Raw genomic sequence first — 23,342 nt, 5'->3', positions numbered from 1 at the left:
TGGTACTGGCTGTCGGTATATGGCGGCAAGCGTGAATCTGGCATCGACTACTGTGAAGACTCGACTCAAGCTCTAACCATCGGACCAAGACACACGAAAACCGATCCTCAGAAAAGGCAGACTTCCAACGGCCTGCGGGCAGCGGATGCGCAGCAACCTCATCGCGTTGGTGGCCAATCGGATCCGCCGGCCGACACGGCCGGCGGCGGCGATGGCCTGGACGTGTGGACACAGCCCACTTCTGGCGGCAACACCGCATCGACTGGCCCCGCTGTTGTAGGCAGTGACGATTGGTGGGGGGCGCGTCATAAGGAACCGCCACAGCTGCTCGCCATGATGGTATGTGCCGGTTTTTTGGCGGCTTATGCCGTTGGGGGCGAGGCGGGAGCAATTAACAGCCCATTTCAACGGAAGTGTAGCATGAACCCTATGGCAATGCAAGTCAACAAAGTTTGACTTGAAAGCCGATTTGGTTCAGAGTGGTATTCTAGATAATCCTACACCTCTGTCAGTCTCTTTATTCCCTATTCATCGCTTCATTACGCGCTCTCGCAGTGCGTCTCCAGGGGCTCCACAGGGCTTAACGCAAGCGCAAATTGCAACCGGTTGCGGCGCAACAAAGATACCTGAACAAATGATATGAGTTGAATTCGACGAAATTCACATCGGTGACGTAATGCGAAGCGCAGAAATGTGACAGAAACGACGACTCGTTGCCTAGCAAACCATATTAGAAGAGCAGCTGTCGTCTGCAGTTTGCAACATTAAATGGAGGGGATAGCAGGGGAATACCGTGCAAAGACTCGGCTATAGGTCGGGTTTTGCTAGGCTTCGTAAAGGACGATGACGTCACTGGTTCCGAGACCTTAGTGCGGCACGGCCGCTAGCCGTGGGGCATACTGCTGCGCAGCAGCCGGAACTCTGCAAATTCTCGCATGACTAATGAGCAAGCTGTTGGCGCGAGGTGCATGTGGCCGGCGAGCCAGTGACGTAGAATTTAATAGCGAGTATGATGATGCGTTTTACAAGTCATCACATTTGCGCTAACCACCAGGTAAAAGACAAAGGCATGATAGGTGAAAACGAACAAACAGTAACCACACGAGACAGCAAGGCCGGAACACTGGGCCCCATTGCATCGATGATGATAAAAATGTTTGTGGCAGGTCCATGTGACCAGCGTAACTTAACTCCAAATATTATATTTTTTACAGACTTATGTCGCCAACAATCACAATGGACTCGGCGTGGAAACTGCAAACCGTTATGCACGAATGCTGCAGCAATGAAACACCGGGCCGTACGTAAGTACGCAAAGTTTAATGGAGAGGATAATTATTACTAAAATGGCCATCGCCCCCCCCCCCCCCCACCTCCAACTTAGGAGGATTTCTACTGCTGCTGCGTCTCCATGGGAGCCGGTTAGCATCCTACGCTGAGCGTTGGCCCTAAATTTGAGGTTTCATGAGGTTCATTGGCACAGTGGAGCTGTATTAAACAATGAAAACCCATCCTTTGTGCTTGTTACGGGCACGAATGCTGGCACAGACGACTGAGGTCACAGCCAACCAAAAACCAGGTTGACACAGGCGCGCGTGGTATCCATGAGACTTCGCGCACATGACAGGCTGTGTCCATATCATCTCGGCTTTTGAGTGGTCGTGGCCAAACAAACTATGCTTAGGGGTGGGATAGATACGATTGTTGGAGCGCACTGTCAAGCAAATTAACAACATTGCTGCGGCTAAAGAGCGAGGCATTACACACATATAAATATATATATATATATATATATATATATATATATATATATGTATATCGCGCATTGCATCCCGGTTTCGCAAACCATAATTCTGCCCGCATGCCATTTTCATATTGAGTAGAGCGATGCACATAAACGTGTCAAGAACACGTCATGCATGACTGGACAGCCACGGTAACTAAGCAGACAGGTAGGGACCGAGCACAAAGAGCCCCGCGCACAGGCATGGACCGAGCACGACCGGCCTCACAGACAGGTACAGGCCGAGGACGCCAGATTGTAGGCTGGCACGGACCGAGTACGGCTGGCGCCGTATACAGGTAAAGACGAGCACGGCGAAACAGAAATGGGCACGGATCGAGCACGGCACATCTGACAGGCATCTGGCGCATCACAAGCAAAAGAACTAAGTGCAGAAGACAGCAGACAAGCTACGCTCAACCACTCGCTCCGGCCACCAGAGGTGGCACAACCACGGGACACAAGGCCGTGTAAGATCGAAGTGCATTGTAAGGGCCTGCCGTTTAGGGCTGCCACGTATATCCTCACGTTCGTCGCTTGTTTTTGCATATTCTCCTCGCTGGTCACTTATGTCTGCCACTTACATATCGTTAGTTGTTGGAACTAAGACAGCCCGACGTTCCTGCCGCCCTGCTGCGAATAAGCCGTGTGTGCACGTCTCCAAGTTACAGGCCATTGCGTTTCACTGATTTGCCGCATAAGCTTACGAAACAAATTGTCGCGTTCGTCATAAATTTGCACGAAATCGATTTACGTAATCGGTCATAATTTCTCTATAATCGATCGCTGGTTGTATGCACCTTCCGCTAATGGCTTTGCCATCATCTGTGCGAATGTTCCGATGTTCCGGCGGCCACTCAGCACTACGTCCGACGCATAGCGACACACCAGGCCTTGAAATCTTGGCACCCGTGACGTAACGCTAATGTTAAAGGGGGGTGTTCTACTTTTATATGGGATGTTATACTGAAGTAGCCATCTTAAACATCATACGGTGCAGTTCACAGCTCTGCGCTATTTTTAAGGCCAAACCTTCACAGTTTTTTAGCTACACGCCCGCGAAAATGTCTCGATCGTAACGGAGAGGCTATTTCAAGGTCACCCAGGTGTCTATGACGCCGTAACAACGTCATTTGCGTCCAACCATTTCATTGGTCATGCGGCGATTAAGGCCAAGAAAAACAGAATCATCCAGGCGTTCAAATCCAGATATAACAGCAGTCTATTGGCTCTCAATTTTACGTGGCATAAGGTACGATGACGCAATCAGATAGTGACCTATTGAGAACCATGTTTAATAACAGAGAAATTATGATGCCTGGAACAGCCTTTTCCACTTGAAAGTATACTAAAAGTCACAAGTGAGGCTATTTCATCATATCTGATACCTGCTTTAATATCTTCAAATGTGGAGATATTTATGCGAAGATAAAGCGAGGCCAGAGAGCACCAATATGCAATAGAGCACCAATCTGCCAGAGGGGACCAATACCGATTACGTCGACTCGGTGTCAGCCTGCGACACTTTTCACAAGCAGTGGCAAGGCCGGGGCCCGTAGATGTCAGATGTAAAGTGTAAATTTCAAGTGTAAATGCTTTAAGCCGATTTTGGTTCTCTGACAATGCAGAAAGATGTTATAAGTGAACATGAAAGGGGTGTATGACATCAAAATGGTTCACCGTGATAGAAAGGGGCTCTGCTTCAGCAGGTCCGCAACATGAGTGTTATTGGCTAAAATGAGTTTAGGGCTGGACCAATAGAGTTGACCAAGCTAACCGCAAACCTTTTTTGTGGATGCCAATCATTTTGAATTGCATCAACCATGTTAAAATTTGTGTGTGTGTGTGTGTGTGTGTGTGTGTGTGTGTGTGTGTGTGTGTGTGTGTGTGTGTGTGTGTGTGTGTGTGTGTATGCGCGCGCGCGTTTGCGTGTGCGTGTGCGTGTGCGTGTGCGCGTGCGCGTGCGCGTGTGCGTGTGTGTGTGCGCGTGCGCGTGTGTGGCGGGGGGAAGGGGTATGACCGTACTGGTCTCCCGTGCCAGCTAGTTCATACAACACCTGTTGCTGCCTTCGGAAATCGGTGGAGCGTATTAAGGCCTCAGAAGATAACCTCACTGGCATTCATGGCATGCCAGTGGAGGAGGGAGAAGAGCGGTCTGTGTCAAGACAGAGAGTACGGTGTGGACATACTGACTTGCTGTGTACTGAGCGTAAAGGATTGATTATTCTGACACCTTTTATTGGCAGTCCTCAGAAACTCGGATGGTTTGTTGTCCTTCGCGCAAGTGAGTTTTTGTGTCGTAAAGCTGATGTTTATGGCGATTTTGCTTTCCTAACAACATCGAGCTTTGCCATAATGCGTCCCAGTAATTGAGGGGTGACTTCGTTTAACCAGTACCTCCTGACTCATCAAGGATCCGTTGGCTCAGCCAAAGAACTGGTATTATCACTTATTAAACAAAAAATAGAACTGCAAATGCATTGCATTAGCCCTTGCCTGGTAAGGAGGTCGATGCACCCTCATCCACCCCCCTTAAGGTTTTTACGATGCCTCTCCAGCATGGTGTGCAATCGTCACCAAATTCTTCGCAGCCAATGGGGCAGCCACTGCGCGTGTTTTGACAACACACATGTGTTCGTAGCTTTCTTGTTTTGCAGCGGCGGCCGTCTTGAGCACCGCTGCACGGGAATCTACGGCAGGCGCGGGCGGCGGGCGGCAACCGACAATGCTGCGGAACGCGCGTGGCCCGGCGACATTGTTACATTAACGAAGCCATATATCATGAGCATGTGCCCCAAAAGTATTTTTTTAAAAATGCGCTGTTAAATTTATAAGTGAACAAGGAATACGTCTATATAGATCTCGTGTCGCTATGAGGCATGAACTAGTATGTATGATGATGCAGAGCTGAAAAGTGATATTTTCTGGATAATGTAATTGGACCTGGCGTAACGAGGTCAATAACAGCAAGACAACTTGTACCATTGGAAAGATCTGGTTGAAACTACTTCACCAGTGTTTTTGCTGAGATTTGTCTTCATTATTTTGAAAACGTTGGGGTGGGAAGGGATGCATCGACCCCACTACCTGTTCGCGTCATGACAAACGGCGACTCAGGGCGAGGGTGAAATGACGGTCATGATCATTCAAGGTTCAAGAGTGAGTATTTAATCACTGCTTAACTTCTGAGTGCACCATTATCCTGAAAGCAGGTATTTCTTTGGGCTCGGCGAGTTTACCTAAGTTCAACGGATGGTTCAGACAGTGCGAACACCTGCTCTGACGTTGGAACTGCCACATCCCCTGCGCGCCGACTCACAGCCATCGTTGCCATATATATACATACACATACATATACACACACACACACACACACACACACACACACACACACACACACATATATATATATATATATATATATATATATATATATATATATATATATATATATATGCCGCCGAACACTTATTACATACTGTTTCGCATACTTGACAAGCAGGTGGTTAGAAGTAGGTCCCAAAATAACTTTTTAGGAGCAAACAGCCGGCTTCGATGGAAATTCAAACGGTTGCTTCAAATGTGTATGAGGTTTTGAAATTGAAATAATCATCTGCATGATCATTACCTGCAGTTCGCAGCCATGTTTGTTCTAGAACTACAACTCCTCTTGTTTCTGACCTTGATACAGGTGAACTTGTTGAACCAACTACGCGTCTCCTGTGGGAAAGCCATCCATACATGGGTGATATCATAGATACGTCACACCAACATCGCACCTCATTGGTGGTGTTCTGCTCATGGACCAGAAAAATTATGTCACTTATTTGTTCTTACTTGTTCATCGTCCAAGCAGATCCTTATTTGATTCGAATTTGCAAGAATCGATTCACCATTGATTTGTGGCCTTTGTTTCACAACTCAGATCTGATTCAACTCATGCTTTCATCTTTCATTAATCTATTTTTTGAAGAGTCACATAGCAGTTTGGTGCTTCAAATGTTGATTTGAATCATCATCTCATAGTTTATGAATTGACTCAGCAGTTATTCGTCCGGCATTCAATGCTTGCACACTGATATTAGTGTGAAGTCCTTCCTAAATCATTTAATCACAGCCAGTGCTCAAAACGACAGGCTAGGTGTTCGGTGATTGCTGGCCGACAAAAAAGTGGTGAACTAATTGCTCGTATTGTGAACACAAAGGTTTTAGATAATCGCCACGGTGTGTGGATTAAACCTGTATTGATTTGTCCAACATTCAATGCTTGCATGCTGATTTTAGTGTTTGTTGACGGTGATGGGCACAACGGTAATGATAATGACCACAAGGTAATGATAATGACCACTGACAAGCAATCCCAATTTGACACAAAACAAACCTCGGTACCACCCAAACCAAAACAGTTAACTCAAACTGGTTACCTGATAATTAAGAGCACCTGACAAGCAAGCCCACGCATCGGCGCGTGCCAGAGACCCGCAAAAACCGTGCCCCTGCCGTTTTTCGGCATTCTCGGGTAAGGCAGATTTGACACGGCACAGGCATCAGGCATCAGGTCATCAGCGCAAGACCTCAGGGTAATCAAGTTAAGGTGATTCATTGCACCTTGGATTTTGCTCGACATGGGTATGCAGTGCATTAATGGTAATGCCTATCTTGCTGTGAAACTCAGGTGTTATTGGATGTGGCAATTGAGTGTCAGGAGGGAGCCGCAATGCATGTGAGGCCGAATCGATGGGCAAAAGTGGTGGTAGTACCTAATGCAGGCCACAGATGGGCTGTTGTGTATCAAGGTGAGGTAGGCTTTTTTCTGGTATAACTCTCCTAGGCAATCGGGCAACATTCATAAGCAAATTGTGGTCTGGTTTTTATAGAACATGGCTGTCTCATATATCTCTTGCATCTACCTCAACTATTTTCATCTCCCGTTTTAGACTTATCTGTGTACCGATTTGAAACACAAAAAATCGTTTGACTCACTCGGTAGTCACATTGATTTTCTCCAACTTACATCAATTCCTTTTACGACAGCCGATAATCTCATTCCTGATTCACATTCAATTTTTCAACGAAAGATTTGATTTATTAGTGACCCACCCGAAAAGGATGTGTCCAGGAATCATGAACCGACGCATCTTGATTCAAACACAGATCCGCTGTCAAGAACACCCATAAGCTGAAACGTCTGGTTGAAAACTAGAACACTGATCCTCATCTGCCTGTCCCCTTTCACGCATTTACATTGTCATTCAGACTGTAACGCTGCTGCTCCCAGCTGGCTGCTGCCCAGAGCGACACCGAACGCAACGTTGGCATTCACGTGTGCCATTCGAACCATCTTGCGGTATTGCGGCACGGTGCGGCAGTTAGGAATGTACAACTGCAGTAGCAATCAAGTCCCCTCGCGTCACAGTGCGCACTATTTTTCGGAGATCAGTTCCTAAATGTTATGCTGTAACGCACCATAGAGCTGCTGTGTGGAACAGTCCTGATCTCGGCGCGTGCCCTCGGCAGCAGGCAGGTCAGACGGACTGGGTCATTGATGGTCGGCTCATTCGTTCGGCGGTGTGGCAGTAAAGCTTTATCGGAATCGAGGTGAGGGGAAGAGGCTGCTCTGCTGTCGGTTCTGTGCGCGTATCAGGCGAGTGAGTGTCAGGCATCCATTACTTGGCCCCAAGGCGGAAAGACATGACAAAAAAGCGATCGGTTGCGGTATTTGATTTGTTATAAAGACAAGACATTGTATCCTAAGTTTTTGATCGGATTTGTTCATTGATGACGCGCAAACGCTAAGTGGTGCTTGTTGCGTGAGCTCCCGCGCAATTATTCCATGGAAGAACTCCGTGTGAGCGGTGTAATTTCACGGCAGAAACTTATGTACCGCAAACCTTGCACTGGCCACCGTATCCTGCGGGTAAGACCTTCTGACGTCATCAGACCTAAACGGTACCCGCTGCTGCCGGCCGCATCCCATGCTATCCAGGGACAAATAACGAGTGCACAAAGCGCCTGCGACCGTCCCGCCACAAACGTGTTATTAAGAATGCAGGTGGTCTAACCAACTGAGCCATTGGGAAGAACTGTGGCACGGGAGGTCGCTGTCAGTTCTTTTGCGGGCAAGGCTGGGGGGAAACTTCGGTGCATTAAGAACAACAAAACTACATACTTAAAATGAAGAACAGGAGCATTAGAACGTCCGCTTATCCATTTTTATGTTTCACATTGTGTCTGACTGCCACACGGAATGCGTAATTAGAGGACGAGACAGAGATCCTTGCATGCACTGTTTGTTTTAAAAACACCTCGCTAACGTTGAAGTTCCGCACTGGCACGGTCAGTCATGTATTTTAGTTGGCTGGTGTGAAATATTCAAATATATTCACGTCATAGACCCAGTGAAAAACGCACATCAGTGAAGTTTCTCGAGGCCACATAGTTTAGACCAATGCGTCGCTCCTCGCTAAACCTGGTCCAATATATCCAAAAAATATGGGTGTGGAGGTCTAAATGGTGACACGATATTAGTGCTTTGGTAAAAACTCCTACCGACTGGAGGCGTACACTTCGATATGTGTACTACAAAAACTTTTTCTTAAACTTAACAAAACGTTAAACTTAACAGCCAAATTTCTGTTGCAAAAACTTATGTCTATTATGACCTATCCAGGAAAGACTTCTACAGCCTTGACTTAAAAGCGACATTTTTTCTACTGGAAAACTCATACCCGAAATGAGTATTACACGACAAATTTCAACTGAAAAATCATGTACTGGTCATTACTTTTATGGTGAAGACTTGACCACAACTATTCGCGGTAGTACTTATGTCGCGCAGAAGTATTTGCAGTAGAAGTGATTCCGTGTATAGGCAATGGCTGAATAAGTTTTTGCAGTAGAGGTAATGACGGGAATAGGCTTTTGAAGCATAGAACTTATCGTGTTTGTGGTCGTGTGTATGATGTGTTTAAGTCTTTTCAGTAGAAATAAAGTCACGTATGATTAAAGACGGTGTGTTTTGTGCGGAGGAAGCAATGACGAGCACACACTTTTGAGCCAAAAATTTTGTCGTGTAGCACTTATGTTGCGTATGAAATTTTGCAGCAGAAGTAATGACGTGTATAAATAGTGACTGCAAAGTGTTTGCAACAGAAGTGATAACGACCATAAGTTTGTGCAGTTTCAGTTTTGTCTCGTAGCACTGATGTCGTGTATAAGTATTGGCAGAAAAGGTAGCGTCGTAGCACTCCTGTCGGTAGGAGCCTGTTGTTTTAACAAAAATGCCGTGTAACCGGTCTAATTATTCTTGCTTACTAGAAGTCAGACACAGGCATCGACACAAACATGGCCAACGTGCTTTTGCTAAGCTTTATTGTTTTCAATTCTAAACATATTGTCTTGTTGTTCCAGAAGTGCTACAATCTGACTTTTTCCTTCCCTTCCATTTCGTGTTCTGCCCCAGTAACCCGATGGTTTGGGCACCTGTACTCCGATTTAGTTTTTGGTGGCGGCAGGATTTGACTCGCTTTATGCGCTCTTATTTGGCTATGGCTGACATGGGCTGCGGCCGGCAGCATGGGATATGGTAAGAGTCCGTTGCCATTGGAGAGTCTTACCCTTAGGATAAGACGTACAGTGCCAAGCGTTGCGCCGCGTTGAACTTTTGCCGCATATTTCTACCATTGACTCGGAACTCCACGATTCCGGTTTCAGGGTTCACGCAACAAATACCACTTAGTGTGAGTTCTGATCGCAGAAAATCATCCAATGGAAACGCTCGGACCAAAGATATAAAAAATCAAAAGCGGCAACCGATCTCTTCCTTTTTATCCAGCATATCTTGCCGAATTAAGACCAAATGGCGACTTATGTCAATCTCCACACGCCCGCCGGGCTGACAGAATCCAGCACCCATCAGCCGACCACGTTCACTTCGATTCCGGTCGCCCTCAACTTCCGCGCCGTCGAACGAATAAGCCAGCCATCACGTATAAAGTCACGTATAATTAATGACGGTGTATTTTGTGCGGAAGAAGCAATGACGAGCACACATTTTTGAGCCAAAGGTTTTGTCGTGTAGCACTTATGTTGCGCATAAAATTTTGCAGCAGAAGTAATGACGTGTATAAATGACTGCAAAGTGTTTGTCGCTCCGTCGCTGTCGCTGCAATCCGTCGCTCTGGCCTGTCTGCAGTCGAGGACACGAGTCGGTATCAGGACTGTGCCGCTCAACAGCGTTGTGCTGCGTTATACCCTAAAGCTACAAGATTGAATGAGAAACTACGTGCACTGGCGCGCGAGGGACTTTTTTGTTGCTGAAATCGTGAGTCTCGGGGGAGCGCGCGGGGAACCCCGACCGCTGCCTGGGACGTTTCTGCTGACTGCACGAACTTGCCCGGGGTCATGCATAATCTATTGCAAAGGGAGGAAGAGACGAGGGGCCTGACCAAAACCGCTCAGCTGCTGGCTGGGAGCCTCCGAGGCTGCAGCGTGCTGTTCACTTGCACGGCGCCGTCGACCGCGAGACCCTGCGAGCTGCAAAGGTCAGCACGCCGCCGTATTGCGCCAACAGCGGGGACCTAGTGCGGTGAAGCGAAGTCCGGTGCGGGCGCCACGCGTCGGTCATTCGAGCGCGCGCCGAGATCGCCGCGACAGTGCCGCGCGGGTCGCGTCAGCGCCAGTGGACACTGGACCGGCACCAGCTACCTCTGTCCCGGGACAGTTCCGTGGCACGGCGCTGGCGCTGGGCTGGGGCAGGTGTATGTGCGGCTTCAATACATGGACGGTTTGACGTGGACACCAGCAACAAGAAGAGTCAAGGAAAGCAGCGAGGAAAAACTGAACTGCAAGGAATCAAAGTTGCGCGGCAAGACAGCAGTAAGGCTGAGAAACAGCAGCGGAGCACAATCGTGAGGAAAGGCAAGTCAGCAGCAAAGCCAATAAAATGGGGCTGATAAACAGCAAGACGTGACCGACGGCAGCCACAAGCGAAACCGAAAGATAGCTAAGCAAGGCGCACAAACAGCGAAGCACATCGGTGGACACGGATGCTGAACAAAGCCAACTCCTTGTAGCAAAGGCAGCTCCGGATGGTAGCTAATCGAGACACAAAAGCGGCGAAGAACATCATTGAACACGGATGGTGAACAGGAGCACTCCTTGTCGGAGAACGAAACAATCTGCTGAATTTCGAGCGAAGTGGTAACGTGGCAGGTGGGTCCAGAATGTCAACCGTCAGACCTCGCGATCAGTGGAGCTCGCAGTGCGACTTTATCGTTAGCTGCATCGGCTACTCGGTGGGCCTGGGCAATATCTGGCGCTTCCCTTACATGTGCTACAAGCACGGTGGCGGCACGTTCCTCCTGCCGTACACCGTTATGCTCCTGGCGGTGGGCGTACCCATGTACGTGATGGAGCTGGCGCTGGGTCAGTACGCAGGCCTCGGCCCCAACAAGGTCTGCCAGAAGATGTCGCCGCTGTTCTCGGGCCTCGGCTACGCCATGTTGCTGATGACAGTCTTCGTCTGCTTCACATATAACGTCGTGATCGCCTGGGCCATCTTCTACGCGGCGGCGTCCTTCACGTCCGAGCTCGCGTGGTCACGGTGCGGGCACGACTACAACACTAAGGACTGCTTCACGACGGCTGACGACGCCCACTGTTTGAAGAGTAATGGCGGAGTCAGTGTATTCTGGAACAACACCTGTTACTCGGCAGACGAGCTCTGCCCCCAGTACGGGTTCTCGGTGTATAACACGACGCACTGTGCCATTAACAGCGGTGACAAAACGGTGGTAGTCGACATGTTTCGTCACGTGGGACATCGAGTGCTGGCCAGCGAGGAGTATTACATTAGCAATGTTCTCGGTGTGACAAACCATGGTTGGCATACTTTTGGAAGCCCAAAGTGGGACCTTTCGTTATGCTTCCTACTTGCGTGGCTCTTGTTGGGCGTTTGCGTTTTCAGGGGCATTAGGACGCTGGGCAAAATAATTCACTTCACGGTCATTTTCCCCTATTTTGTTCTGATCGTGCTGTTCGTACTCACCGCCTTCTTGGACGGGGCCGTAGAAGGCATCAGGTTCTTCGTTACCCCGGATTATCACCAGGTGTTGAGCGTCAGCGTGTGGTTAGACGCCGCATCGCAGGTTTTCTTCTCCCTCGGCTGCAGCATGGGCGGACTCATCACCCTGGCCAGTTTCAATCGATTCAAAAACAACTGCATGCGAGACGCCATCGTGGTGGGAGTTGTCAACACCTTGACATCCGTGCTTTTTGGTCTCATAGTGTTCTCGATGCTGGGTTTTATGGCCTCGCAAGTCAACAAGGACGTTGCGGAGGTACTTAAAACAGATCTGGGGCTGGCCTTCATCGTCTATCCCGAGACGCTGTCCCATACCTCGGTTGCACCCCTCTGGAGCGCCCTCTTCTTCTCCATGGTGATCACGCTTGGCCTCGATTCACAAATCCCCATGGTGGAGACGCTGACCACCGCTGTGTCTGACGAATGGCCACGCGTTGGTGAGCGGAAGGCGGCTGTGGTAGTGGTGACCTGTGCAGTGTTCTTCGCCGCCGGCCTGAGCATGTGCTTTAACGGCGGCGTGCTGGTGTTCGCGCTGGTCGACCATTACTCCGTCTCCTACTCGCTGTTCGCCATCGCGCTGGTGGAGGTGCTGGTCGCGGCTTGGGTATTTGGCGCGGAGCGTCTGCTGGAGCTGATGCAGAAGGACATGGGCATCACGATTCCGACACCATTGCGCCTCTACTGGCTGGTCGCATGGAAGTACCTCATACCACTGGTGCTGGCCTGTGTGCTAGTGCTCGCTCTGTTGCATCACGATCCCGTGTCGTACCGCGCCGTTGACGGCTTGCACCCCTTCCCAGCGTGGGCCGACCACATCGGACTGGCGCTGGCCGCTTCCCCGGTGCTCCTCCTCGTCGCTGTCGGCGTCGGCGTAGCCGGCGTCCAACTGTGGCGAGGGGACCCGCTGGCGACACTTCTGTGCCCCACGGCCGACTGGGGGACGGCGACGCCGGTCAACCGCGGTGTCGTTAACGAGGGCTTCGAGCGCACTGGCCAACCGATGTGCTAACTTGCCCTTCAGTCAATCCGGGCTTCGGTTGGCGGCGCCACTTTAGTGATGTCAGGTGTGCCTCTGAGCTGGATGTGTAATCCCTCCGGAGAGACTCTCCGGTCGAGGACGAAATTCATGTCAGTTTTATCATCAGATGGCGTTTGGTGACATGACGCAGTTTGCATGAAACGCAAGAGCATTCACGGACGAATAGGGAATGAAAGGGTCGGCCATGAATTCCATAACGCATAGGAGGGGAGGCGGAATTTGAAGGAGCCTAACGAAGGCGTGACGAGAGAGGAGAGGTCTTGAACAGCGTCGCGATACGCTCAGGCGTCGTTGCAAATCATGCTCAAATCTTAAAATAAGCGTTGAAATCCTCATGCCGGACGCATGTCGCTTTTTAAGGCCATATGGCGCACGTCCGTTATCGGTTTCGCGTCTCTCGCTCAGTTTAGGGTCACTCAGACAGGCCTCTCTTGAGACGCTAGGTCCAACGAAAAGCATAATTTACAGACGGCCTCAACGCGTTCTTTACTTATGTACGGTCTCTACACATATTTGGACATTGATGGGCGTCGTTTGTAGGCCAACAGCCGACATGACGTGTGAACAGTGACTTGTGGTTTATTGACCCTATATGACAAGAGGGTCTCTTGTTTAGAGCTGTATTATTTTCGAAGTTGTTGCATTTTTCGGTGTTGCATATTCCCAAAGATACTGCATTCTTCGGCAATGTCTTTTCGAAGATATTGCTTTCTCCGATGTTACATTCGTTGACACTGTATCATTTCCATGGTGTTGCATTTGTTCCTTGGTTTCGAGTTTGTATTGTTTTGTTCGGTGTTGAATAGATTTGTTAAAAATATATGCTTACATTTACTTGGTTCTTAGAGGCCGGCAGTGAACCGCGTCCTGGAATACTGCCATAGCTTTTGCACCCTAGATGATATATTGTTAGAGATTGAATGTAATTCAACTTTGTTCCTAGCTTAAATAGATCGAAAATTTGCATACTTTTCGTAGTAATTCCTAACATTTTTTGCCGTAAGTAGGTCACAAGGGACACTTCGAGAACCTCATGAAATCGCGGGCCACTGCCTTTTACTGACCTGGGAAATGGACCCTTAGGCCACGGGTGTAGCTCTATAAAATCGGTCGGGGAGGAGGAGGGGGGAGGGGGGGGGGGGGCACTGAGCCGATATAGTTAAGCTGGCCTACCGCGAAATCCTGATTTCTCCCCACATTTTAGCCAGCCTAATTGCCTTTCCGTTGTCAACGTAGAAAAATACTCTATTCTAAACATATTTGATGCTTGTTTATTTGTTTATCTAAGTCGTGATCAGTCCAACGATGAAAGCCCAATTATGAAAGAAGCTCAGTTTTAACACAATAAATGCACGATACGCACAAAACCTATAAACCGAACCACACACACATGCACATAACACACAGTGACACATGCACCTCACAAATTAAGACACAACAGTCATCGAAAGAACGGTCCAAGAGTGCCGCCAAACCTTAACAAATCAGACCGGAATAATTTTGTTGTTTGAAAAGAGTAGGAATTAGGGACAATGCTGAAGAAAACAATTGCAGGAAATGGGTAGAGATGTGATAAATCCATTTTTACCATTGTCGCCCGCTGTAAATGGCTTGTGGAAAGAGCTGGTGTGCCGAAAGCGCCGGGCGGATGGGTCCAGACCGAACAGTGACATCAGGCGAGCGCAGTTAAGCTTCTGACGACATGCGCTACATCAAAAACTCTGAGTGAGCGGGGCGAGCCTTGATAGGTAATGTTTCAAACCGCGTCCCGCCGGGAGAAGTTGACTTCCCACGGGGTTTTTGAGCAAAGCTCAAAAGAAAGCTCGCAGCGACCCCAAATTTACAGCATCTGTTTATCTATAAATTTTTAATGCTATGTGCAAACTTGAGATCTTTATCTGCCAAGGTCGGAAACATAGTTTAGGTCAAAGAGGTCAGCTTCTAAAAAACCTCGACCACACAAAACTTTTTGTGCCCTATTTGTAACTGCTCAAACTTGTTATAGCAAAATAATATCAGAACAGCTACAGTCGCTATCTTTCAGATTTAAGATAAAAAACGGGCGACTCAGTGGCCTGAGATCACTGAACTTATAGCAAAGTCAACTTTTGCTTTTTCGTAAATAATCCAAATGTGTGTGTATTTTTTAGTAGTTTTTCTGTTAATACGTCAGAAAAAGAGTGCTATCACATGTGCAGCCATTATGTGACCACATTGCGCATGACATTGGCGTACGTCATGACCTACCTTTATAGGTGCCTTCTGCAAAACACATGCTGAATTCAAAATAGCCAGCCCTATTGGGTAATTTTGGGCGCAGAATTCGAATTTTCTGCTGCAAGCATGTTGCGATATTACTTAATGAGGCCACAATAAGGCACGTGAGAACTTATAGTGTCAGATGAGGTCATCCAAGGTCAGTGACCTATGTTGTTAGTTGCGGAGGGGCTAGATGAGCGAGTGTGACACGTATAACCAAATTCATGCGGTGGTTGTGAAGCTGATGCCGCATAATTTCATGTACCAACGTGCCTCTTCTGTTTGTTGCAAATGAATTGCCAAGCGTCGAAAGAGCTATGTATAATGTGTGTAAAAGTTATGCAGTCTTGAGTACCTCTAGATGTACCGCACTATTTCTGACCACAGAAATGCGCTGTACTCGTCATTTATGCCCAGTTGGCACTTATTTTTTATTTAAATTACTTATCAGTTTGACCCAAGTTAACCTTAGGTTGCTTCTATGTCAGTCTAAAATGGAATTTTTCTGCCTGCGATGCTTCTTTCTAATTAATTAAGTACGCTTAGTAAGAAACACATCGTGAAAAAGACAAGTGTCAATCTTGTAGGACAGTGGTAGACCAATTTTGAACGGTGACATGGCCCGACTATTGTTGGGGTACAAAAATTATCAGAATGGACTCCCCACAGTCTCACAGCTTACTTCTGTGCCGCAAATAGATATAAAGTGTCATGTGCCGTCTCGACTCGTTAACGTACGTTTTAAATGCACATATCAGAAAGACCGTCTGTACCTTTCATAACCTCTGGTAACCTCACATTTTACCTAAAAATTAAAATGTGGTGTGCGTTCTTCATGATTTGACTTAACATTAACAACCATATCTTCACATCAACTTCCCATTCGTAGCAGACGTAAAGCTGCGTATTCGTAAAAAGCTTAAAATGGAGTGCATTTAAACTAAAATCGTACTAAATCGACTTGGCTGAAACACGCAAACACGAGCGTCGTTTTTGAGTAATCAATTGTTGCCCACAGGCGCAAAACATAGTATTATGTAGATTATCATGACCGAGCATGTAAGGAAAAGAAGCTATATCAATTCGTTTACACTCCCAGAATGCATTTTCTAGAAAATAAAGACATGTTGCATCACTCTCTCAGCGGACATGTGGATAATTGGAAAGACATAGAAGGTAAAGGCTACGGGCGTCAGAGTGACCGTTTGAAAACGTGGGCGACCAGCGCTTTGACACGTGTTCGAAGTGATGCATGGAGGAAAGGCCTAGAACTCTTGGTATTTCGGCGCGATGAGTTGGATGGGTTCATGATGACAGTGATCGACCTTCAGGGCACCAGGAGGTTGTGGTTAAACGCCGTCACCAATACAACATTGCTCATGTTAAGAAAACTTGACGTTTGAAAGATGTGCATGTGGTCAGATGTCTTCGGAAAATCGATCAGCATCACTCCCATTTTCTCTCTCTAGGGCACACCGCACTTAATGTTATGATTCCATTGTTTCCACCCTACGGCCCGTGGCAGTAACCGCACGGACGGTCAGTCGACACCAGAGAGCAGGTAAAGCAGTTCTTACGTCATAAATGCGGCGAGCGTTATGTGTATCCGATGATCCCTGGTGATATGAACGTAATGATTCTAAAATATCCCTGAATCTGAACGCGAACCGACGCCTGGAACACTGAGCGAGGTCTTCCGAATGTATCGTAAAATCTGGGTTTAACAACACGAGCATTAGGTTTGCAAACAAGCTGTAGATGGATGAAAGAAACAGATTTGCTGTATGTGAACCTATTGCTTGGGCAGGGTGGACAAAATAACAGACAACCCACGTTTTACTGAACAGCGACAGTGCGTATCTCCCGCAGAACGAAAACGGGGAGGGGCATTCGAACGGACATTCAACGACAACATATTATTAAAGCAAAGGGCTCAATCAATGTTTCACATTCAACAAATCGGGACACTACAGAAGGTGCTTTTGAAGACAACGAAAAGGATCCTAAGGTTCACTGACTCAGCGCGCTACGTCACTTCCGCTCTGATGCCCTTCTGGGTGCCCTCCTCAGCAGCTTTAGGGCATTGTCAGGGACGGGAGGTGGCTGCAGACAGAACCTCCGAGACGGAGCGACATTGTGCGCGGCACGGGGATCACTGGTTTGGTTAGCTGAACATTTCCCTGGAATGCACATCAGCTTGAGACCGCTGAAGTTCATGCCGTACAATGATTTCGCACTCGCCCTACCCGTGGCCACTGGCCTTCATGCTGTGGGGAAAACTTTAGGAACCACGTCCACGTGGATAAGCCAGGGAACCTTCAAGAGTCTGTGGCCGCCTTCAGACTTAAAGAAGAACGCCTCACCGTCGGCAACATCGACAGGAAAACTGAGAACCTACGGCAGGTTCAGCTGTTGTGCGTGCTGGACCACCAGGGGGCCATCTGGAGCATCTTTTGTAGTCACTGTTTGGCGGATGTGGAGCTCCACTGACAATGTTGCTTGTCGAGCGCTGTCATTGAATTGACAAATGTTTCTGCTGTCGCGATTGTGCGGCAAATGCATTTGGAATGGTTAAGGAAAACATTAATCATCTTTTAACTGAGGCCGTCCAGTGCTCTAAAAGCGCTGAATAGTGCAATTCATTTTGTACCCTGGTACCCCTGTGCGATCTCATAAGAGCCTTTACAATTTTGTAGACCGACCCTAAAGTGCGGTGGAGTTAGCATGCTAAAAACACGAGATGCCTTCAGCACCCTAGTTGGTATAAAAGGGGTATGATCTACAGTTAAAATAGATTTGCTACATTTCGTTCGGCCACCATTTTATATTTTCTCCTATACTTTACGAGTAGTTTACAAGATCTTTGTGGGGTATTGAGTCAGTTATGGAAGGTGGGGGCTGCCCCCCCCCCCGAGCGTTTGCAAAGTGCCGCTCATGCCCAAGGCCCATACGAACAAGGAGCTGATTGTGCGGTACAGGTGGTGCGTGACCGACACACAGGCCCTTATCGACTCCGGAGATCCCCAATCGGTGCAAGGGGCCCTCTGAACGGCATCTGAGGACTCGCTCTTGCGGGCCGGGGCCCCCGAGTGCAAGCTGCGACCAATCTTTCGGTCAATGGCCCGACAATCGGGTCATTGATCGTCAGTTGCGATGGGACCGAAGGCCCCTCCTGATTTCAGAGGAGAGGGGTTGTGCCCCTGTGCCATTCTTCCTGCCTGCGCCACTGGATACACTCTAGCTACACTGTATCTTGCTGATTTATAAGTGACCTGAAGTCAAATGCTACATATTGCATCGGTATAGTATCGTATAGCATATCAACAATACAGCCACTTTCAACTTCAGAACATTTTAAACCATACGCAGGGTTTAACAAGGTAATAGGCCAGACCACGCAGAACATTTTAAGCTTAACATATTTGGCATCAGATAAGGTTGAAAATATTGTTCTAGGGCATAGGCGATTCACAAAAAAACAAAGTTCCCCGCTGCATCAAACTAATATGAAAGTTCCGTTGTTTTACATTCTACGGTTCCCCAAATGGTGTGGTGTAGAAGGGGGGGGGGGGGGGGGCGTGCAGACTTTATCGCCTTCTACACCACACGTGACTTTTAGAGGCCCTGCACTGCGGGTGTTAGGCTGGTCAGTGCGAGGCGCGGATACCCGGTATTTGACTTCCAATTTTAGCCGTGTTTTAGTGTAATTCGTTACAGCTTAAGAAGGATCATACGTGGCACTACTCCATCTGCTTAAAAGTTGCTGGGCTCACAGCTGCTTTTTTCGTGTCATGGCTTCCCGCTCGTTTTAAAAATTCAGTCCAAGTAATATTTGGTGTGCATGGTCCCTCTCATACTGCTTATAAGATATGGTGACGAACAAAAGTTATTGCAATTTTATTTATCCATTCAAGGAGCACAAAATCATTGTCCTATCAGACGTTTTAACACACATTTGGTTATCAAACTATTGCCAATATATCTAGGTGTGCTTGGTTACAACGCTGTGGACCAAAATACTGCTGTAATGAAAATACCATAGCCACGTTCGACTTCCATGCAGACCACGATGAGTCCAATACTTTGGGAAACTACACCACTGTTAAGGGAAACTCCCACGGAATAATAAGTGCAAATGAATCAGGACAGAATGCCAAAGCCCTCCACGCATATATCGGTAGAACCAATCCATCCAACCTGTGTTCGCATCACTTTCCGGCCACCTGCTTCAGCACCGGGGATTGAGGCACCAATGGCTCCGGGATTGGGACCCGAACAAGCTGATCTGGCAAACTATGTCAAATAATTTCAAGGAGCCTAACACCAGCGCACATATAGACGGTGCATACTAGCCTCTTTCTCATCTTGGACAAATGGGGGCATTTGGGCGCTATGATTTGCGGGTGTCTGACAGGCGTTCACGTGAACATTGCTGACAACCTTCACACCATGATTTGCGGGTGTCTGACAGGCGTTCACGTGAACATTGCTGACAACCTTCACACCAAACTGTTACGACACAACGCGCAAAGAAACGAACAGAAAAACATCACTTAGATCTGCACCTGTTACTCTCTAGAGTGCTCTTCCATGCGCACCTGCCCGGGGTCTCCTGAAAACACCAGCCTTCCTTTGAAAAAGTCCTGTGTGCGCTCCTAACCATCCATAGCTCGTTGCATTCCATTCCTTGGACTGGTTTCCCAACCGATGTTGTCCTATAAAATGCCGCCAGCCATGGTAACCGCTGCTGCAGCGTTCAGAAGGCTGGTTGCTGACGCACGCGCCTGGTCATGGTACCGTGAATGGGGCAAAAGGTCACTTTTGAATGCATGGTTCTATGACCCAGGCTCACGTGCTGTTGAACGGATGGAATAAAAAATCGTTTCCATTGAAATAGATTGATTGGAACTGGTTCAGAATCAACGACCAACAGTTTCAACGTCTTAAGGCTCTGTTTGGCGGACAGTAAAACCAATGGTTTGAACTCAGACTCAAACTTGGTAAAGTGGAGCGGACTCGGACTGTGCTTTGTACTTAGGCTACCACGAGTCGGGCTTGGGCAGAAACTTCCGGACTCGGTGCTATGCCTGGTATTTACTGATGTCGCAGAGGCTACACCTAGAACTATCGACCTACGCCCAACTATTGCGGGTCACATCGACCGTCAGTCTCAGACAGCGTCCCCGTCACTGTTCGAGCCTGTTCATGGGCAGTCTATGGGTACTGGGGAGAGGAGGTCCCTCGTCGGCCTCGATTCTCCCTTCACTTCGGTGACGTCATCGTTTGCTGGCGTCATCATTAGCTAGCGTCACCATCCGCTGGTGTCATCATCCGCTGGCGTCATCATCCGCTGGTTTCATCATCCGCTGACGTCATTTGCTGGCGTCATCCTCATCTGGCGTCATCATTAGTTAACGTTATCATCTGCTGGCGTCATCGTGCTCCGACGTCACCTTCCGCTAGCGTCATCATCCGCTAGCGTCATCATCCGCTGGTGTCATCATCCGCTGGCATTAGCATTCGCTGGCTTCATCATCAGCTGGCGTTATCATTCGCTGGCGATATCATCCGCTAGCATCACCATACGCTAGCGACATCATCCGCTGACGTTGTCATTCGCTGGCTTCATCATTTGCTGGAGTTATCACTCGCTGGTTTCATCGTCCACATGCGTCATTATCCGCTGGCGCGCTCACGGGCGGCTCGGCGTGGCTTTCACTTTACAGCCTGGCCTGCTCCAGCACACCCGTAAAAGAGGCCACCACAGCGAAAGCAAGTTCCCTGACGTCACCGAAAGTGACGCATTCCACCCCCCCCCCCCCCCCCGTTCCACCTCCATCCCCACCCCCGCATCGCAGCGCACCAGCCTTCCAATGCCGCGGCACGTAAGCGCCCGGGACAACGGCCGGGAAGTCCCCCGACCAAGGCCGCACATGGCTTCCTGGTATCCGTGACGAATGGTGAGAGAACAGAACACTCTGGCTACGACGCTCCGTTGAGTTCACGTCATCTCCGACGCGTACATGATCTATGGTGTCCACGCGCGATCGGCGGCCAGCCGGAGGGCTGTTTGGCCGCTCAGGTGCTTGTGAGATGGTGCTCAGCAGAGCACTCCACAGACTGAACAAATCCATGGATTGTGGATCTGTCCGTGGGCTGGATTGAACCGGATCAAACATTTCCACCAAAACATGGATCAGGACCGGACGGGATTTTCAACTTTGCCAGTTGACTCGGATTGAGCGAAATGAAAACCGATCAAATGGAGATCATCACTAACTAGTCCTTTAAGTGCCCATTGAAGACATTAACCAACAAAAAAAAAAACATTTAAACTAACAAAATACAGTGCTTTTAATGCAAAACAATCTGCAAACAGGCTACATAGTATGTAACTCAGCTGCAGCGTTCTCAAACAATTTTCGGATGAAAAAATAACATTGACAGGTTTATATCACTGATTGTACTCAGATATGTGGTTATGGAAAACAAGAGCTCTCATTCCTTCCAAAGAGACTAAATCATCTAATGATGGAATATCCTATCTTATCGTAACACGTTCCTCCTGTATATTGTCAGCAATCCCATTCAACCCCTTTGATTGACACTGCATTCCAGAATTGGAACACAGCTAGCTTATGTCTACATGGTCACAACCGTACTCGCCTCTTACATTTGAAACGAGTAATTTTTCCACTGTTTCTCCTCCCGCGGCTCTTGTGCTTTCTAGCTTCCCAGGATGCCCCTCCTCCCCCGTCTCCCACTGCTGGTCATTCCGATTTGGTCGAATCCAAATAATTTGTTTGAAATTCCTCAAATAGCCAACCGCGCAAAAACATTGGCAATGCTTCAAATGGATGGTTATGGATTCAGATCATTTGTAAACACAGGCTGTTGCGTATGCCTTTAACCCGCCTCAATAAAAAGACCGATCCAAGTTGTCTGGGCAATTGGCCTGTGCTCTGCTTGACAAACGGAATTGTTACATAACGAACAGCGTGTGTTCGCTATGGTTAGGCGCTACAAATATGCAGGGTAGAACAGTAAATACGAATTATAACAAAGGAATCTCTCTCGCTCTCTCTCTCTCTCTCTCATCTCATCTCTCTCCTCCCGTCCTCACTAGTCGATCTCTCTTCTCTCTCCTCCTCCTCTCTCTCTCTCCTCTCTCTCTCTCTCTCTCTCTATCTCCGCAGCTCTCTCTCTCTCGCCGCTCTCCCCTCTTTCTTCGTTTTCTGTCTCTCCTCTCCTCTTTCTCTCTCTCAATCTCTCATCTGTCTCCTTTGTTTTATTTTCCTTTCTCTCTCGTCGTCTCGTTAGCCTTTTTTGTCGTCGTAGCGCTAATGAACTGCACATATGCATGCAGTACATGAATTTCAAGTTTTACATGTTTCATTACTCGGCGATAGCTTACGTTATGTGCAGAAGTGCTTTTTTCAAGCAACCTTTACCATATGCCCGTTCTCACAGGTGAAGCGGAGGGGTATTGTCATAACAACAAGCCAGCACAAATGGTCAGTAAAATGCACGAGATGGCGTAACATCTGGTCCCCCTCAGACTCTGGTCATTTGTGTCCCTTTGGAGCTATCTGCTATCCAGGGGCCGAGGAGAAAACGTTGTGTTTAGAGGCGCTTAAGGACGGGCACGATTGTGCGCATCACACATAGGGGCGCATCGGGAGAGCCAATGTCCACTGAATGATTGAACAAAGTCGTAAAATCAAGCAAACGGCGCGCATTTAACACATGCTGACGTGATGCTGTATCGCCAACAATTACGGCCCGTTGACACCTTGCAGCCTGGCTGCAGAATCCGTGGACAGTCACATGTTGCAAACTATTTGTGTATTTGTCTTTTTAGGACATAAGCATTCCACAGGCCAGAGCCCAATTATGGAAGCAGCCCAGTTTGAAAAAAGAAATGTATGATACACACACAATAAAAAACATAACCAAACACACACAAACACATACATATCACACAGTCGCACATCAGGTCATCAATAGAGTGTTTGAAATGTGCCTGCGAACCTAAAAACGTGATGGTGATCGGATGATTGGATCGGAAAAATTATCGCAATGATTTTGTTGGATGAAAAAGTCAGTTCGGGGAAAATGGTGAAAAAAGTGATTGTAGACGGCGGGTAGTCGTACGACAAATCCATTCTAACAGTGTT

The 23,342-nt window shown here is 48.1% G+C and overlaps 1 protein-coding gene across 1 annotated transcript; it reads left to right on the top strand.

Moving 5' to 3' along the window:
• Window positions 1-11,007: 11,007 nt before the first annotated feature.
• On the top strand, window positions 11,008-12,876 carry LOC119094936 (sodium- and chloride-dependent creatine transporter 1). Its single transcript, XM_037217847.1, has 2 exons — window positions 11,008-11,387; window positions 11,751-12,876. The coding sequence occupies exons 1-2, from the start codon at window positions 11,008-11,010 to the stop codon at window positions 12,874-12,876; spliced, it is 1,506 nt and encodes a 501-aa protein (XP_037073742.1).
• The last annotated feature ends 10,466 nt before the right edge of the window (window positions 12,877-23,342 follow it).

The sequence above is a fragment of the Pollicipes pollicipes genome, unplaced genomic scaffold (genome assembly GCF_011947565.3).
Source record: "Pollicipes pollicipes isolate AB1234 unplaced genomic scaffold, Ppol_2.1 Scaffold_4219;HRSCAF=4965_pilon_pilon_pilon, whole genome shotgun sequence".
Taxonomy (NCBI): domain Eukaryota; kingdom Metazoa; phylum Arthropoda; class Thecostraca; order Pollicipedomorpha; family Pollicipedidae; genus Pollicipes; species Pollicipes pollicipes.
This window is presented reverse-complemented; position numbering and strand designations above follow the sequence as displayed.

Coding starts and splice junctions, on each gene's coding strand:
- LOC119094936 (XM_037217847.1), top strand. CDS start 11,008: ATGTCAACCGTCAGACCTCGCGATCAGTGGAGCTCGCAGTGCGACTTT. Junction 11,388..11,750: donor TCCGAGCTCGCGTGGTCACG/GTGCGGGCACGA, acceptor TTGCGTTTTCAG/GGGCATTAGGACGCTGGGCA.